This window comes from Gossypium hirsutum, chromosome A05, assembly GCF_007990345.1.
Source record: "Gossypium hirsutum isolate 1008001.06 chromosome A05, Gossypium_hirsutum_v2.1, whole genome shotgun sequence".
Lineage (NCBI taxonomy): Eukaryota > Viridiplantae > Streptophyta > Magnoliopsida > Malvales > Malvaceae > Gossypium > Gossypium hirsutum.
In genome coordinates this window covers 32,832,708-32,851,433 of record NC_053428.1, presented here as the reverse complement: position 1 = coordinate 32,851,433, position 18,726 = coordinate 32,832,708, and the positions used below count along the sequence as shown (strand labels likewise).

Here is an 18,726-nt window from a genome sequence, read left to right as displayed (position 1 = left end):
CCCAACATGATACTAGTTAGAGATTATTCTAAAAGAAGAATATTGGCGGAGAACTGTTAAAAATCAAAACTTTCACCTATAAGAGTAGGAATACATTAAGTGAGCACAGGTAAAATGGAAAGTTCGATAATATCCCACCAGGGGAAAACTAAAGAAAATCATCAAGATTGTTTCTTCTCCACTAAGAAACTCCATGAAGGTCTTTCAATTGGGAGAAAAAGAAAAGGGTGGGGAAGGGATATTCCATGAAGCAAATTTCCATTAATTGAATTTTGACTGTGGTTCAACTTATGTCCACAAGACATGATGATTATAGAACATTTAACTAAAATAAGAGATTTACAGAGACCAGACCAATTACATCCTCTATCCTTACACCCAAAATCTAACTATAAGTTTCCTTTATTTTTAGCTCACTCATTACTTTTGATTTTAAATTTTCATAAGAGCCAAGTATATATAGGATTTATAAGGGATTGGTGCACATAAAAAAGATGTATGAGCATGTGTACTGAAATCACCATTTGAGTACGCACTGAAAATTGTCAAAAGCATTAAAGTCGTATGGAATAATCGGTGAACTCTCAAGAATTTTATGCATCAATTGTGTATATTAAACCAATTCATAGCATAATGGGATTGGAGATATCATTGAACCAGTCGAAAAAAGAAGAAAAGTAAATAAAACATTGCACATTAGATTGTAAGAGTTGCAAAGTTTTGTGCCTATGCACAAATGAATAATTAATCAAACATAACTATTTGGTCATTATTATTGTTTTAATTGCCTTACCCTGATAGTTCATTCCATCCAAATGGACACTAACCAAATTCTCTCTCCAAACACTAATTCAATTTTCATCAAATATCAAAGTACCCCACCACTAATCACTTATTTACTAAAGAAACTAAGCTGATTTCATCGAAAAACAAGACCAAAGATAGAAAAAAAATGGAAAATAAAATAAGAGTTGGGTTTTCTTTTTTGTTTTGATTTTTTCTACCTTTTCCTCCATTAGTGTTGATCGAGCTATCCATTAATTGCAATCAACGCCCCCTTTTTTGACTTTTAACTTGTACCCAAAAATGAAAAACTCACCAATTTTGAATCTTGCACAAAGCTTTCTCTCTTTCAAACCAGATTACAAAGTCTCAAATCTCTTACAAAATTGACGAAAAAAGTCAATAAAAAACCCTACTTTTCAATTTATTTTGATAGGGAAGAAAACAAAGTTCATTTTTTCCCCTTGTTTTCATCCCTATCTAATTCAATTTTACTTTTGAAAAGAAAAATATAATATATATGACGTCATAAAGAAATAAATTCCTAATTAAACAAATAAATTTATTGGTTTATTTGATATGTAATCATTCCATGTCTCTAACTCTAACAATAATCTTTACATTGTTGTTATCATTGTTATAACTTTCTTTGATCATTGTTGTCTTTTTATCTAATGTTGCATTGCATGCTTCTCTTAGCATGATTTGGAACTTTTAAGGTTACCCTTTTTCTGAATTGTTGTAGATAAAATGATGGGTGAATTCAATCCTTAATTCATAGTAAAAAATGAAAGTATAGCTCCAGTTGATGTTGTCCCCATGGACATTGAAGCAAAAGACTTGCCTGCATGAAGGCTCTTGGCTTGTTGTCTCTCCAACTTGTGTAGGTTCAATCTTCTATATTGTTTGATAGTGTTTGTTTCATATTACACAATGAGGTTCTTCAAGCTCAATGAAAACTTATTCAAGTTGACTTTTTTATGACTGGCAGATAAGTTTAATTACTTTATTAATGCTATTATTTGTTACTAGAAAAGTAGTACTTTCTTGACTAGTATTGTTTTTCTTTTTTGGGTATTAATTATCTTTTAATGTTAAACTTCTAAGAAAAAGGAGAAAAAGGCACATGAAGATCTTCTACTAGTATAGATTATGTCTTAAGATGGATATATCATATTACAAAGGATTGTTCTTGTGAATAGTAAGAAACTAAAACGAACTTAGAGGATCTGCTTCTAACTAGCTTTTTTGATCATCTCATGTTACAAAGGACTGTTCTTGTGAATAGTAGGAAGCTAAAATAAACTTAAAGGATCTACTTCTAACTAGTTGGGCTTATGTGGTTTAATTTAGCTCCTTAGGCAAACTAGAATCAACTTAGAATATTTGCTTCTAAATCGTTGTTGTAGTCACTTGTGGCTTGAGTCAGCTCCTTAGCCCTCTTAGCTTGGTGCTTCCAATCAGTGAAAACTAAAGTGCAAATCATCATACACATACATGTAGCTTGTGCTGCAGCAAGCCCGAACCATAACCCAAGGAAACCCATCTTTAATCCAAAAGCTGCAAAAATGGAAACTGGCAAACCAACAAGGTAAAACGAGCAAAAATTTATACAAGCACCCAGATTAGGCCTAGCAGAACCTATCAGGATCCCACAAGCTGCTGTTTGAGGACAGTTACCAAGCTCACAAAAGCCTAATACTGGTAGGACAACGGATGTCAATGCTAAAACCTCAGGTTCACATGTATACAACTTTCCCCATACATCTTTTACTGTAATTGTGAAAGTAAAAGCTAGTATTCCACATACCATTGCTATGATGAGTCCTGTAATGGTTGTCCGTCGTGCCTGAGCAGGTGTTTCAGCACCTAACTCTTGCCCGATACGCATAGATAAACTTGCACTTAGAGAATGAGGAAAAACATATAAAAGTCCTGTTGTTTGTATAAGAATACCCATTGCAGCCATATTTGTCTCTGGATTATTAATTAAGCCACAAAATACCACCATTATCTCATACCACCACCATTCTAAACACACAGATACAACACTTGGAATCATAAGCGACACTAGTGAGTGCCAATCTCGATAACTATTGGTTAACATTTGACCATCCCAAGGTTTTATTGCTGTTTCTGTAAAGAAAAGATAAACTAGCAAAGCTAAATTTATGTTTAATGTGTTGCAAGCAGAGGCCAGAGCGACTCCTTTAACCCCTAAATCCAAATATATTGTAAGGAAGTAATTGATTGGAAGGTGTAGTATCATGGCCCAAGTTGCAGAAATTGTGAAAGGTAGGTTTAGACTTTGGGCTCTTAAAAAAATTCTTAAAGGACTAAGGAGAGTTTGGGCAAGCAATTCAGGAATAGAATATGTAAGGAATACCTTTGCCACTGATGTTATGGTCTTATCTTGACCAATTAAAAGGAGGATTGGCTCCATGTTCAACCATAACACGATGATTGGGATGGCTCCGAGAAATAGTAGGCAGAGGGTCTGTTTAAAAGTTTCACTAAGAACTGTCCACTTTTTGGCTCCAAAGGCCTGGCAACATATAGGTTCCATCCCCGTAGCTAAACCCTTCATTACTGAGTAGCCTGTGATGTTCGCAAATCCAATTGCCAGTGAGCCTCCGGCTAACTCAATTTTTCCAAGATGCCCCAAAAAGAACATCGAGATTAAGGACTTAGAGTAGAAAATCAGACCGGAAATCACTAGCGATACCGTGATTTTCCCCAATGATATCAGCTCATCCATCACCTATGAACCAAACACGGATATTAAACAATGCAAAATCATATACCACTAGCAAATATTAACTTTCAAAATAAAGCTGGAATAATTAATGGCTGGCTTGATATGGTGCGAAATTAGACTTACCATAAATTATGAAGAAGAAAAAACTTGCCTATTAAGCTAATTGACCGTAGCTTTCGCAGCCTTTTTAGAAGTAGGGAATTTTTTTTCTTAAAGGCTATTTCTTTAGATCGGGATATATTCTTAAAGGCTAACTTTAACCCTGAGCTACAAATACACTGTAGAAGGCTTGTTCTCTATCATGGAGTCAGCCAAAAATTGCAAGCATCATTGAAAAAACATCTGGAGCTTCTGACTATGTTAGAAAGGCAGTATCCTCTCTAAAGCTAAAATGCAGTCCGTAAACTTTTAGGTAATTTCCCCTCATAAATGAGACACCATTTCTCTCTTGACAAGTTTAGGAAGGTTGTTTTAAGAATAACAACACATGCGTTGTGAATTTAATGGAGCATCGGGAATAGGGAGGGTATTGAAGGTTGAGAAGATGCACCACCTTTACTTGTCAAATGAGTAACAAAGATGCGGTCATATCAATTATTTGTCGTCCTCTTGGATTACTTTCCTAAGTTGATTTATTGAATTACTTTTATCGTATTCAACTCAATTTCTACCATCTGTCAGGTAAAGTTAAAATGCTAGCCTTGAATGGAAAAGCATTTGTTACAGTCAAAGAATCTCAACAAGTGCCATTGTAGCTTCAAATCTGAAATAGGCATTTGTGTTATACAATTACTCGATTATTGATATAGGTTTTGGAAATTCATACGCAAAATTGACACACAATTAGGCGTGGGTCAAATAGCAATTTTCGTAATTGGATGGTAAATGGAAAAGGATGAGGAAGAAGGTGAAGGAGCTATAACTTTACCTTGCTAATAAGTGAAAATCAAACAGGGTTTAAATTATTTTTTCGGTGAACAAGGGGTACATGCACCTTTCTATTATTATTCACACATTTGATTAGATGATTAAACAACAGATTTGTAGATATTTTTCATATTAGAACTGCGTTTGGTCAATATCTACGAAAAGAATTGCTTGCCTACTTATTTTTGGAGCCTCACCTATTGGGAAGATTATTTCTTGTGACAAGCACAAAGTCATATGCTTATATACTTGTCTGAAACCACAAAATTTTACTAATTTTTTATGCTAACATTCTTTGCATGGTAGCTTAATCCTTTTTATCTATTGATGCAAAACTAGGTGCACAACAATTTTAACAACAAGAAAAACGGTATTATTGGTGATTAATCAAACATAGAGAGAAGCAAGGTTACTCATGATTTCCAAGATGCACTACATGTAAACTTATTTTAGAAAGTTTTCTGAGCCATGTAACTAGTGTCTCAATCAAGGTGAAACCATTTAACTCATATTGTAGAGAAAAAAAACACATAAATGATAGAGAATAATAAATTATAGGAGTATTAATGATAAAAGCACCATGGAAACCCATCAAATTGCATTTTCCCCTGCTAAAAAAATGGGCAAATTAATCCATGTACATTAAATTAAAGAGTAAACTAGCCCTTTTATTAAAAGTTATTCCATTTCTGCAATTAAAATTTGGTTTTTGCATATCAGCATGAGGTATACGTGGCACACCATGTGTCATTGTCTTATTATTCCATCAACTATGCCAATTTTTTGCAATACAAATGGATAAAAATTTTAATAGAAATGACGAATTTGCCTTTAATAATGTATAAGAACTAGTTTGCCCATTTTTAAAATAAAGTAAGAAAAATGCAATCTGACTCATAGTACAGAGGTCTCTATAGTACTTTAACCAAGTATTAACTTTCTTCATTGCTTGAGTATTCACAAACCCCTCAAAGTAGTAGAAACTCACATTCATTTTTATTAAGATCAGCAGTATATTTGTCTTCCTGAAGCTAGCTCTATTGAGAGCAAATAAGTTTGTGTTTCTTTTGCTAGTCATTATTCCATAATCTATATGTATACATAGGAGTGAGCAAAACTCGATTTAACTCGAAAAAATTAAAAAAAATTTCGAATTTCGAGTTAAACAAATCGAGTTATTCGAGTTATCTCAATTTTTTTTTTCAAATTTTGAGTTCGAATCGAATTGAGTTTTCGAATTTGAATAATTTGAATAGTTTGAATAAAAGGAATATCAAACTATAATATTTTACATTTTTACCCTAAACTCCCAAACATTTTTACTTTTCCCCCAAAACCTTTACTACCTTCCTATCCTACCCTCTCTACCCCAAACCCATTTCACCCCAATTTTTTTTAATATTTTTCTCCAAAATTTTACTTCCCCATTTACTTTCTCCCAAAATTTTACTCCCCTAAAAACTCTCAAAACTTTTTAGTTTTCTCCAAAACTTTTACTCAGTTCCACTTTCCTCCTAAAACTTTTACTCCTCTCCAATCTCATCCCCTATCTACCCCAAACCCATTCCCCCCCTCCCAAATTTTTTTTGAATATTTTCCCTTCAAAATTTTACCCTAACCCCCCCCAAACTTTTTGTTTTCCTCCTAATTAAACTTTTACTTCTCACCCTTTACCCCCAAATCAAAAATTAAAATCATTCAAAAAAATCCCTAAACTTAAATGGTAATAATTTTATTTATATCTGTTATTTATACTATTAAATTAAATTTCACATTTTATACTATTTATATTATTGAATTGTTTAATCATATTGAATCTTTATATTAAAATTGAATTATTAATTATGACATAAAATATTCGTGTTAAAATTTTTTGTAAGTATTAATTTCATATTTTTACATTTAACATATTTTTTTAATTTCAAAATACATAATGACAAGAATGAGAAGATAATTGAAGCAACTAACAAGCAAAGAAGTTAACTCGTGTATAAAATATTAAAAAATAAATTATGAGGTAATGAAATTTAATAACAAATTTGATTACAGTAGGTGACAGTAAAGAGCCAAAGTTATTTTTTAAAATTTAACTCGAACAAATATATTTGATTCGATTCAAATTTTATCTCACTGACTCGATTCGAAAAAATTTCAAATTGAGCTACGATGATAAAATATATTTCGTCAACTCGATTAACTCGAAATTTTCTCATTCAATTCAACCGAACGCTCACCTCTATGTATATGTAAATCATTTAGAGTGCTTTCACTATCTAAGAAAACAACTTCTGGAAGTAGTACATTGGTGTATCACATCCCATGTTATCTTAAGACAGCATTAGAATAGCTAGGAAGTTAAGGATGGTTACATAATTCCATGTATGTTTGAGGTCTTTTAAATAGGAGTGAGGAAGAAAGTAGATCAACATCCGGGTGCAAAAGTAAGGGGAGCAAGAATGTCACCTTAATTTTCTGAAACCAACCCAGAAACTTGTTAAGGAACCTCCTTCCTCCTGCTTTACTACCACTATTATTGTTATAATTGGTTTTATCTTCTGTTTTGGAAACATCACTGGAGGAAGCTGCTTGGCATTGGCTTGTGGGGCACATGATTAAGACTTTGCAATCTAATGATAGCAATTCTTTGGCTCAACAAGACTTGAAAATTTTAAGGTAAGCATGTCATGCATTTATACTGAAACATGCATGGCAGACGTAGATTCAATTGAGGAGAGGCCTTAATCTTTTCATATTGTTTTTTGTCCTTTTCGGTATCGAGCATAGATTAGTCTAGTTCTTAGTTGTTTGGAACTTGTAAGTCTTGTAAGTATTAGCATAAGGAAACAGAATTCATCGAATTGAGAACGAAAATAGAGCAGAACAAATTTGTCTTCTGGGGCAGTACAAAACACGATGCTCTATTAAAAATGAAGGAAATAACATACTTAAGAATAGCAGTTAAACCTAAAGCATGCCCTTTTGCTTCTAAATATGCCAAAAGATTACTTTGGACAGTCTATTGATTTGAGCTAAGCATTTAGTCATGATTTGGGTACCAAATGAAATATTCCTTTAATCCTGTAGTTTGGAATTTCAGCCTTTTGACATTCAGAATGTTTTCACATAGTAAGTATAAACCAGCACAAGAAGAAAAATACCCTTGCTTAGCTCAGTTGGTTCGTGTCTAGGGTTCGAATCCAACCCGTTTCCTTAGCAAAAGAAAAAAACATTACAAAATGCATATATACTGTCCATTAGGAAAGGAACTGTCAATTTCATTACCATGCTTCCATCTTTATACAAATAATCCAACTTGTAAGAGTATTTTAAATTGAATGTATGACTTATTGTAAACTCCACCCTCTTATCACCTTGATTCAGTAAGTTTAATGGTATTAAATATTTGTGTATACTTCCTTGCTGGCAATGTGACTGAAAGTAACTTATAATGAGTAGTTATTTTTTGCTGTGGAAAACTATGAGCTTTTGATAGTGGTTAGTTTGATTTTCCACTGAAAGTTGTTCTCTTATGATTACCAAGGACGGCGACCATGTTTCATGCTATGCAAGGCAAATTTTAGTGCTTTTCATTTTATGTTTGCATTGAAATTGAATAAGATCTAATCTACAATGATAAATTATGTTAAAAGGCTAAAGCTTTTATTTAATTGGAGAAATTAAATTCCATCTCCAGTTTGGATGTTGGACAAAGAAGTTTGCACAAATGGCAAAACAATACCCTAAATGACACGTGTCCTCCATGTGACTAAAAACCAAGAATACCCATCGTTTTACAGGACAGTGTGTATTGTGGGCTATGATGGCACCCTGAATTCCAATTCCACCATCTCTCCCTCTCAAACATTGATCTCGTCATCAGTTGAACAAGTAAACACTCAATTTGGATACCGACGCTTTGGATCTTACATTTGTCTATGTCTTAATCGCCATATCTTTTCTTTTTATGTACTCGACTCATCGTGCCAACCTTTTTTTCTTTTCTACTTTTTCTTTGACGTTTTGCCCGTGAATTCGCAAGATTCCACCTTTTTTATTTTTAATGGTAAAGTATAAAAAAAAAATAGTGAATTCTATTTGTCATACATTACATTTTAATTATATATGTTTAAAATTTTATTTTTTAGTCAGTTACGTTATTATTTTATTATAAAGTTGTAACAAAATTTAATGGTATAGTGACCACTTCGTAACAAAATAATAATGTAAGCGACTAAAACATAATATTTTAAATATAAGTAACTAAAATATAATATGAGATAAACAAAAGTGATTATTTTTATAATTTACCTTTTAAAAAATTATATTACAATTATTTATTAAAATAGTTATGATATTGAACTTATTTTTTATTATTTAAAAAATTAATAACACAAGTAACTGCAATTAGTATAGATTGTCTTAGGTTAAATTATGATTATAGCCTTTTTACTATGTTTAGGTTTAAGATTTCGTTTGTATGTTTCTTTGATATAATCTAATTTTTTGGTTAGAAATTTTATTTTAAGAAAACTCATATCAGTAATTTAATTAGAAAAAGTATTAATGTTAAATTAAAATATAAAAATTATAATCAAGAAAAATAAATGGACACGTCTCATCTATTGACTTTATCAAGATTTGATTTGGTACGAAGAAAATTCAAATTGGATTAGATGATTGTTGAGTTAAATATGTGGTAAATCCATGTCTTTGAGGAAAGATTTAACTTTTATCTCTTGAATTGAGTTTTTTTTTTAATTATTATTAAAAAGATTTAATGTTTGATGTAAAAATTGAGCTTATGTTGTAATTAGAAATGAGTCTAATCCAAAAGTTCGACTTTTATTTCCATTTTTATATAAAAATTGAATTTTTTTTGTATAATTTAAACAATATAAAAGATAATTCATGATTGAACAAAAAAATTGACTAAAAGTATCGTTGAGTTTCTATATTTGCTTAAGGGTGAAAGAACCCTTAATTTTTTTCAAAAAAATTTAACTAAGCTCCTTTTTCTTTTTTATTCATTTAGGTACTTAAATTTTTAAAATGTATCAAAAAGGTTCTCAAATCTTTTTTTTTAAAAAGTAATTAAACCCCTACTTTTTTTTGCATTCAATTGGTACTTAAACTTTCAAAATGCATCAAAAAGACCTTCAAACTTTTTCAAAAAAAAATAAGCCATACTTTTATTAAAAATTATAAAAAAAAAATTAAAATCAGCAAAAGCTATAAATATTATTAAATTTTAATAAAAATTCAAATACTAAAAATTAAATATATATATAAATAGTAAGAAAATATAAAAAAATTGTAAAATTTTATAAAAATCGTAAAAAAATATAAAAAATATATAGAAATATAGAATTTTTATAAAGTCGTAAGAAAATTATACAAAATGTAAAGAAATATAAATTTCATAAAAAAAATTATAATAATTATCGTACCAAAAGAAACATTTTATAATTTTTCTATAACTTTTATTGATTTTTATTTTTTATCATTTTTTGCCACATGTCCCACTGTTAGGGGTGAGCAAAATCCGATTCGATTCGAAAAATTCGATAAAAAATTCAAACCTTGAATTAAATAGTTCAAGTTATTTGAGTTAATCAAGTTATTCGGATCAACTCGAATAAAAAATTAAGTTTTTCGGTTTAACTCGAATATAAATTACACAATTCGAGTTATTCGAAAATCTGAATAAGAAAAGGCAAAGCTACGTTTGTTTTGATAAATGTTTACTTCTTTTTTTAAAAGTTAAAAGTCAAACTCATTAAGTTAAAAGGTAAAATTACATCGTTTTGATAAATGTTTACCTATTAAGTTAAAAAACAAAATCATTATATTGTTTATGTAGTTAAATAATCTTGTACTTCGTCTACTAGTTAAATAATCGGTCTATGTAAACGCAACATTGAGTATAAATAATAAGATTTGTTAACTCGACTCGACTTGACTCAAAATTTTTTTACTCGATTTGATTCGATTCGAAAAAAATTCAAATTAAGTTCTGTTGCTAAAATAAGATTCATCAACTCAACTAACCTAAAATTTTTTTACTCGATTCGACTTGACTCGATCAAATACTGACCCCTACCTACTATGCTGCAACACGTGATGAAAAAAACTAGGAGTCGTTAATTTTTTATGATTTTTATAAAATTTTGTAATTTTTTATTTTTTTATGATTTTTATAAAAAAATTATAATTTTAATAAAATTTTTAATTTTTTATTAAAATTTAATAATTTTTCTATATTTTTATTTTTTTCTAATTTTTAATAAAAGCGAGGCTTAATCGCTTTTTTGAAAAATCTTGAGGGCTTTTTTATACATTTTAAAAGTTTAAATATTCAATTAAATGAAAGTTAATGGAGGTGAGTTGGACGGAGCTGGAAGCATTTATGAAAGCTTAAAAATGGCTGCTAGATTAAAGTTGGCGCTGCTAATCGTGGAATCTGACAGTGTTGTGCTTGTCAATATGGTCAACAAGAGGACCAAAGACATTACTATTTTTGGACAACACATTAAGCTTATCCGTTGGATATCCATGACATGATTATTAAAGATGCAATAAGATGAAGTTGACCTTTGGGTCGTTTTTCTTTCAAAAAAAAAAGTAGTGGCTTAATTGTTTTTTTTAAGAAGTTTGAGGACTTTTTGGATACATTTTGAATGTTTAAATATTCAATTGAGTGAAAAAAAGACATGTTTAATTACTTTTTTTTGTAAACTTTTGAGGAATTTTTACATTCCAAAGCCTTCTATATTAAAAATTAGGCTAAACTGTTAAAATAGTCACTTTTATTTATCTTAAGTTACATTTTAGTCACTTATGTTTGAAATGTTACGTTTTAGTCACTTACATTATTGTGTTGTAACATTTTAGTCACTGAGCCGATAATTGCCATTAATGGTGTAACAGTAAGTTGAATTACACATTAATCATCATTTCAAACAAAAATTTTAGGTTAAATTATAAAATTGGTCCCTATATTTTTTCATTTTGAGCAATTTGAATTTTTTTCTTTTATGTTCTTTTAACTTTCTTTTTTTTTTCATTTTCTTCTGCTTCACCCTCTATTTTCCTCCCTTCTCCATTTCTCTTAACATATTTTTTTTTTATATTTTTCATTTTTTAAAACATATGTGTATATAGGTTAAGCTCTTTTAGTTTGACATTTTTGTTTCTTGCTTTTGGGAATCACAAGAAGGAAGGGAGTTCAAGGGGCACAACTGGGTCCGGTTCTTGACTGGATGTAGAGGGTAAGAATTGTGGTTGATGCAGCAAGTGGATTGGAATATTTGCACAAGAAGGTTCAACATTCAATTATCCACAGAGATATGAGATGTAGCAATGTCCTTCTTTTTGAAGACTTCAAAGCAAAGATTGCATATTTTAACCTCTCAAACTAGGATCTCGACATGGCTGCTCGTCTTCATTCTATTCGTATTTGGGAACCTTCGGCTATCATGCACCTGAGTATGCTATCTGAAGCTGCTTTATATCATTGTTCATTCCTTTTCCGAACCAACCAGTCATTGTCAGTTGTTGACATAAATAATTGAAGGGATGAAAGCACAAGGAGAAGCAAAATAAAATGAAAAAAAAAGTTAAAATAACATAAAAAGAAAAAATTAAATTACTCAAAACGAAAAAAATATTGGGATCAATTTATAATTTAACATAAAATTTTCATTTGAAATGATGATCTAACGTGCCACATTAGCTAATCGTCACACCGTTAACGATAATTAATGACTCAATGACTAAAATGTTACAACACGATATCGTAAATGACTAAAATGTAACATTTCAAACATAAGTGACTAAAATGTAAAATGAGGCAAAAAAAGTGACTATTTTAATAGTTTACCCTAAAATTTAATATTTTATTTACTTCAAAGATAATAAATTAATTCATAAAAATTAGATAATGATGACGCTTTTAGTATGATAGTAATACTATTATTTTTTATGGAATGAAAATTGATGTAAATCACAGAAATCCCCACCCGCGTGTGAGGCTAGCTCTTCCCCTCCCTAAATATAAAGTCCTCCCTCATGGAGGCTTCATGTATAAAACTCACATTTCTGGTTGTACTTTAGAAAAAAAGAATCTACTGCGTCTCCAAATGGCCCTTCGATCGTTAGCCACCAGGAAAACCCTAACCTTGGCTCTCAACTCCACCAGGCTGGCTCAGTCTCGAGCCTTGCAGACCTTCTCGCTCCCCGATCTTCCGTACGACTATGGCGCACTCGAGCCCGCCATCAGTGGAGAGATCATGCAGCTCCATCACCAGAAGCATCACCAAACTTACATCACTAACTATAACAAGGCTTTGGAGCAGCTCCATGACGCTATCCAGAAAGGAGATTCTTCCACCGTCGTTAAGTTGCAAAGCGCCATCAAGTTCAACGGCGGAGGTAATTTTTTGTTCTTTTTTATTTAATGCTTCAATTAAGTGACTGAGTTGCCGTTCAAAGATTGATAATTTGTGATTTTTCTTCTGACTCTGAAACTTGTGAGCAATACCTCTTTTTAAGTTCCGCTATTACTTGCTTTTTGCTTACGGGATTTAAAGTGAATAGGATTTTGGATTAGTATATGTTAAAAATATAATCTTTTGGAATAATAAAGATATCGGGTGTGTTTTGGTAATCAGAGTTTGGAGTTTCTTTTAGCTGATTTGGGCACAAATGTAGGATTGGTAGTCAAACCCTTTTTGGTGGGGTGAATAGAGCTTTTTGAGCTAAATCTTTCAAAACAAAAGACTCACAGTTGATTGGGAATGAGATAGGTACCACATATCTGACCTCTGACCATGTTTGCTTAAAAATTATTCTCTTTGCGAGATTTATTTTTAATTTACTTGTGTAAAATGATTTCTTATACAATGAAATATGCTACTTGACATAATTATCGGTAAGAATATAGTTTACAATTATATTGATACACTATTAATATTGAAATTTGCAAATAAGGAACTTAAGAAATTTGTTTTTTTTTTAATTTCAAAAATATTCACTAATTAATTTCCTTAATAGATGCTTTAATTCATTGGTAATAGTGTTTTATTTCAATAATTTCAACCAATAAAGTCTAAACAAATAAATACTTAACAATAAAATGTGTCATGCTTTTATTTGTCAGCTTTCAGCTCTCAACTAAGTTTTACTAAACACTTCTAAATAAATAGTTAATAGAATCAGTTGGCCAAACCAGCCACTACAATCAGCTATCAGTTAATTGTCAAACAGGGCCATCGATTTTACGGTTTTGAACAATTTTGATTAAAAAAATTTGTATTAGATACTAGCATAGCTCAATTTTGCTTGATGAATGATTCTGACTAACTAGGATGTTTCTTTTTTAGTCCTTTGTTTGCTATTATACTGAATTACCGTCATGTTGAATGGTTGTTATCTCATGCAGGTCATATCAACCACTCAATTTTTTGGAAGAATCTTGCCCCTATTCGTGTAAGTTCATATTTCAAAATCATATTTTTCAAATCTATCTTAGTAATATGTAATATTCTTTGAAATGGATTGCCGCTTACCTCATTCCATTTACATGACAGGAAGGAGGAGGTGAGCCTCCACATGGTTCTTTGGGTTGGGCCATTGATACCAACTTTGGTTCATTGGAATCATTGATTCAGAAGATGAATGCTGAGGGTGCTGCTTTGCAAGGCTCTGGTTGGGTGGTCAGTGATTTTGTTTGCTAAGGGTTCACTTGATTTTTTGTTTCCTTGGGCATCCAGTCATAAATGGTTTGCATCCGTATTTGCTTACTCTTACTTCTCTTGTTTGCTTACTTTTATTTTCTTGAAAGTGGCTTGGACTGGACAAGGAGTTGAAGAAGCTTGTGGTCGAAACCACTGCAAATCAGGTATGCTTGCAATATTTAGTGTAAAGTGATTCATGAACAATTATGGGACTTCTTGGTTTGTTCACTTGAATGTGAACCTACTTATTTCTGTGGCCTTGCTTATTCCGCTCCATTGGAAGACTTTAATAACCGAGAATATCTTATATGAGATTATGGCCTCTGGAAGTTATACCATGTAACAGGGTTGCCCATTACCTCTCAGGCCTATGATGTGAGCTTTTTTAGAGAGGTCACCTCTACTTGGTTTCTATAAGTTGGAGTCTTGTGAAGCTTATACTCCCCTCTTAAAAGTTGCTTATAAAAAGCTATAAGTTGAGGTGAGAGGCATAATATGATTATGAAATCTTTGCTGCAGGATCCACTTGTGACCAACGGGCCAAATTTAGTTCCCTTGCTTGGGATAGATGTTTGGGAGCATGCATATTATCTACAGGTAAATTTTCAAACTTTAGTTGTCTGTTAAAATTTGAGCTCAAATGTAAATCAAAGATTAGCATATGACAATGCCAATGTAGGCTTGTTACATCAATGATCCTCTGCTTTGATTTCAGAATTTTTACTCTTTTTTAGTTTTTGGAAAAGAAAAAAAAAATCTTGTTTTGTTGGTTACATTCAATAAACCGAAACTTCTGCCCTCTTGCATCTCAGAAGATATTATGTTCACTTTATTCAGTTGCTTGAATAAGCTTATGAGAGCACCATATATTTGCCAATGGCTTGAGTATAAGAGAATTTGAGTCATATATCTTTACTCTCTATATATATCACACTACGGGGTGTACATGAGGGAGGGGTTGAAAAAATAATTGTATAATTTATTCAGCCATCCTTTATAAAGATGGTAATCTTTGATATCCTGGTGTACTTTTTCTTATGTGTCCCTTTGATATATGTTTTTATGGTGCAGTACAAGAACGTTAGACCAGATTACTTGAAGAACGTATGGAAGGTCATAAATTGGAAATATGCAAGTGAAGTGTACGAGAAAGAAAGTGCTTGAGGTTTGATGTAGAGAATTAAGAGGCAACTTGTCGGATGTTGTATGGCAAAGAGAATAACAAGAAGAATAGTGTATGTGTTGTATGAAAGTTAATAAATATTAAGCTTAATGCTTAAAAATTAGATGGCGTCTTGTACCACTGGTGAATTACATTTACATTTACCCTTGAGTGACCCTTGCTTTTGGGTTTTTCTTTATTCTCCTTTCCGAGGCTGATCAAGGGCATTGAATGAATGGTTATTTTGTTTTCTTGGTATTTATCCTAGTTTGCAGTTCATAAAACCGATGGTGAACTGCCTTTGATCCTCTTTGACCCTAATAATTTTACTTTTTTATAGATACAAATGAGATACAAAGCACAAGGAACCTGAACTTTGGGTGTTCGGTTCTGATAAAAAGGCCCTCAGCCCATGGAAACCCTGTGGAAAACTATAAACCTTAATCTATAAATTGGATTTCGACACCAATAGGTGTTGACGGACAAGCACAACACTATTGAACTTTGGTATATTTGATCAATGTGTCGGTAATTTTTTTTAAATTAATTCAAATTAATATTCTCAAGTTTAAACAATTTTGTTGATTTTAAAAACCAGATCAAACTGGACATAAATTAATTAAATTCTTTTAATTCGAGAGAATTGATAAGTATTTCGGATAAAATTAAAGTTAATTGAGTTAAATAAAAGAATATATGAAATTTAATTAAAATTAATTATATAAAGTTTTTCTAAATAAACAAATACAAAAAGTAAATATTTATACAATTATCTATGACGCAAGGCAAATGCATCTTTTCAACTACATGCTAGATTCCATCGTGATGGAGCTTGGAGTGGATCTTCCTCTTTACATCAATCTTTGTTCACTTCGAACCCCATGATAAAAAAATAAAACTCATCATTCAGTGCATATTGTTGCATCGGATGGATGCAATAAGGTGTGCAAAAGTTCCTCGAAACTTTAAATGCTTGCGTAAACTTTGGCCAAATTCTTAACATGTTCATGATTGACATCCTTATCAAAGAACAAAATGTGCTAGATAGACCGAATCAATTGCTTAAGTGATATAAGTATACAGACGCGCTTGGATAATAGGTGGCGCAAACTCAATCAATCCAACAGGTTCTGTAACTCGAGAATGCCATTGTCAATCTATATTTGTGATGCTTCAAAATTATTATATTGGATAATCTCACAGCTAATGACATGCATGTCCGAGAATAGAATAATAACACATTTACCAATCAAAGAAACCATGTTCATGTCATTTCATGCCATCCCAACCAAAGTTTTACCTAATCAAGCATTTCCCTACCACATTACAGCTCATCCATATGTATTTCATTCCATCATATATATATACATATATATATATCTACATCCCAACACATGTCAAACTGAATATCACATTCAAATCTCTATACCAAGCCATGACCAACCATACTTTTGACCAACAAGCATACAACTTCTATATAAGCTTCAACATACCATTTGTAAAGAACACTTATATACATAAACAAGTTATCCCTATTACATGCCACAAAATCAAATTATAATGGTTTCAAAGTTTACCAAAAGGTGGTTGGATAATGTGATCTTTAAGCTGATCTGATTGTTTAGTTTTGCAAAACAAAATCTACAAAGAAACAGGAAAATAACACAAATAAACTTCAATAGAGCTTAGTAAGTTCATAGGTTGAAAACGATAAAGCATACCTTATGTTACATTTATAAATTTACAAGACAATTAACTAACATTCAATCTTGTCATCACAATCGTGTCAATAGGTGAGTTTCATATACACAAATCATAAATCCATCCAAGCTAACAAGATCATTTCATGCCAAGTTACTACATAGTATCCATAAGCATATGCAAATATATTTTGAAGACATCAACAAGAGATTATCATCAAGTCTCAATACAAATCATTTTATCGTTTAACAAACACAATTCTGCCAGATGAACGGATATAAACAGATATGGATACGCAGTTATCCACCCAAGACACGCCAAAATGCTCAACCGAGCTAATCTAACCAAGAACATGCTTGGGCACCAAGTGCTTAGCCCGTAGACTAACATCCCTCTAAAGACACGCCTAAGCACCAAGTGCCAAGCCCGTAGGCTAACATCCCTCTAAAAACATACCTAGGCACCAAGTGCTAAGCTCGTAGGCTTTACATCTGCCTCCAGAACCATTCTAGTATCACTATAAATATAACTCAGTAATCCGCAACAAATGTTGAATTTCGTATACTCAGTGAATAATAAAATGTCATATATCATCATCTCATCACAAGTCAATCCCATACAATGCGCAAAATAAATTATTGGCATGCCAATTATATTCTATCATATGTTCATTCGAGCTCGATACATAAAAATGTATAACACTTTCCATATCAACACGTTTTCCTATCAATTCAATCGTAACATTTCAATTTATAACCAATGTCACCAAAATATAAAATTTTAAGTTATTACTAAATTATACAAAATAATATCGTATGAACTTACCAAGGCTAAACAACAGAGATAGCAATATCAAGGACTAGTCGTCAATTTTCTCTTTTCTACGATTATCTACCGATTCTTGATCTATATAGTAATTTATTTCAATTTATCAACCTCAATTATCTTATAACATGTAATTTAATGCATATTAACTTCTATTATCATTTTTCATCCCTAAAGTTTTACACTTCATTCAATTTAGTCACTCCAATCGAAACAAGTTTATTTTTACAATTAATCTCTAACCCTAACCCTAAGTGGAAAATTCATAACCATCCTTATACAACCTTCTAATTCTAAAATTTTACAAGAAAACCAAACAAATTTCAATATTTTATCATTTTAGTCCCTAAACTCAAAACTATTTAAAATCACTTTACAAATTAGTCCAAATTCATCCTCAAGCTTCAAACTAAACCATTAACAACTAAAAAGCTTCAAGAATATCAATGGCAAGTTTTTAAAACTTTGATAGTATTTCAAAATAGTCCATGCGCTAACTAGATTAAGCTAGAACGATCTTTAAAACACAAAATTCATGAAAAACGAGTGAAAATGGACTTACATGGAAAGATATACACAAGGCCGAAGCTTCCAAGGTTTAAAAATGGTGAAATCGGTTGGAACATTAGAGAATGAAGAAGATTGTCTAATTGTTTTGTTTATGTTAAGATATTTAACTATTTACTAAATTACCCCTAAGTTTCACCTTTAATTTCATTAACCAAAGGCATTAACCGTCCACTATTAATAATATTATGGCTAAATTCCATTTAAAACCATCCCGTCATACATTTATCCTCAATTTGCACCTAAACACTAATAGCAATTAATTTTTA

At 31.3% G+C, this 18,726-nt stretch overlaps 2 protein-coding genes across 2 annotated transcripts; one reads left to right on the top strand and one right to left on the bottom strand.

The window, feature by feature from the left end:
- Positions 1 to 1,919: 1,919 nt before the first annotated feature.
- Positions 1,920 to 3,891, bottom strand: LOC107903051 (protein DETOXIFICATION 53). The gene is made up of 2 exons (XM_016829112.2): positions 3,665 to 3,891; positions 1,920 to 3,544 (listed from the first exon to the last, which is right to left on the bottom strand). The coding sequence occupies exons 1-2, from the start codon at positions 3,665 to 3,667 to the stop codon at positions 2,156 to 2,158; spliced, it is 1,392 nt and encodes a 463-aa protein (XP_016684601.1). The 5' UTR covers positions 3,668 to 3,891; the 3' UTR covers positions 1,920 to 2,155.
- Positions 3,892 to 12,412: 8,521 nt separating this feature from the next.
- Positions 12,413 to 15,563, top strand: LOC107904452 (superoxide dismutase [Mn], mitochondrial). Its single transcript, XM_016830840.2, has 6 exons — positions 12,413 to 12,898; positions 13,908 to 13,954; positions 14,056 to 14,181; positions 14,310 to 14,366; positions 14,722 to 14,799; positions 15,274 to 15,563. The coding sequence occupies exons 1-6, from the start codon at positions 12,454 to 12,456 to the stop codon at positions 15,364 to 15,366; spliced, it is 846 nt and encodes a 281-aa protein (XP_016686329.2). The 5' UTR covers positions 12,413 to 12,453; the 3' UTR covers positions 15,367 to 15,563.
- The last annotated feature ends 3,163 nt before the right edge of the window (positions 15,564 to 18,726 follow it).

Excerpts from the sequence above, each read along its gene's own strand:
- LOC107904452 (XM_016830840.2), top strand. The coding sequence starts at position 12,454 with ATGAAAATTGATGTAAATCACAGAAATCCCCACCCGCGTGTGAGGCTA. Across the intron at positions 12,899-13,907 it reads CATCAAGTTCAACGGCGGAG|GTCATATCAACCACTCAATT; the intron begins GTAATTTTTTGT and ends TATCTCATGCAG. Across the intron at positions 14,367-14,721 it reads TCGAAACCACTGCAAATCAG|GATCCACTTGTGACCAACGG; the intron begins GTATGCTTGCAA and ends TCTTTGCTGCAG.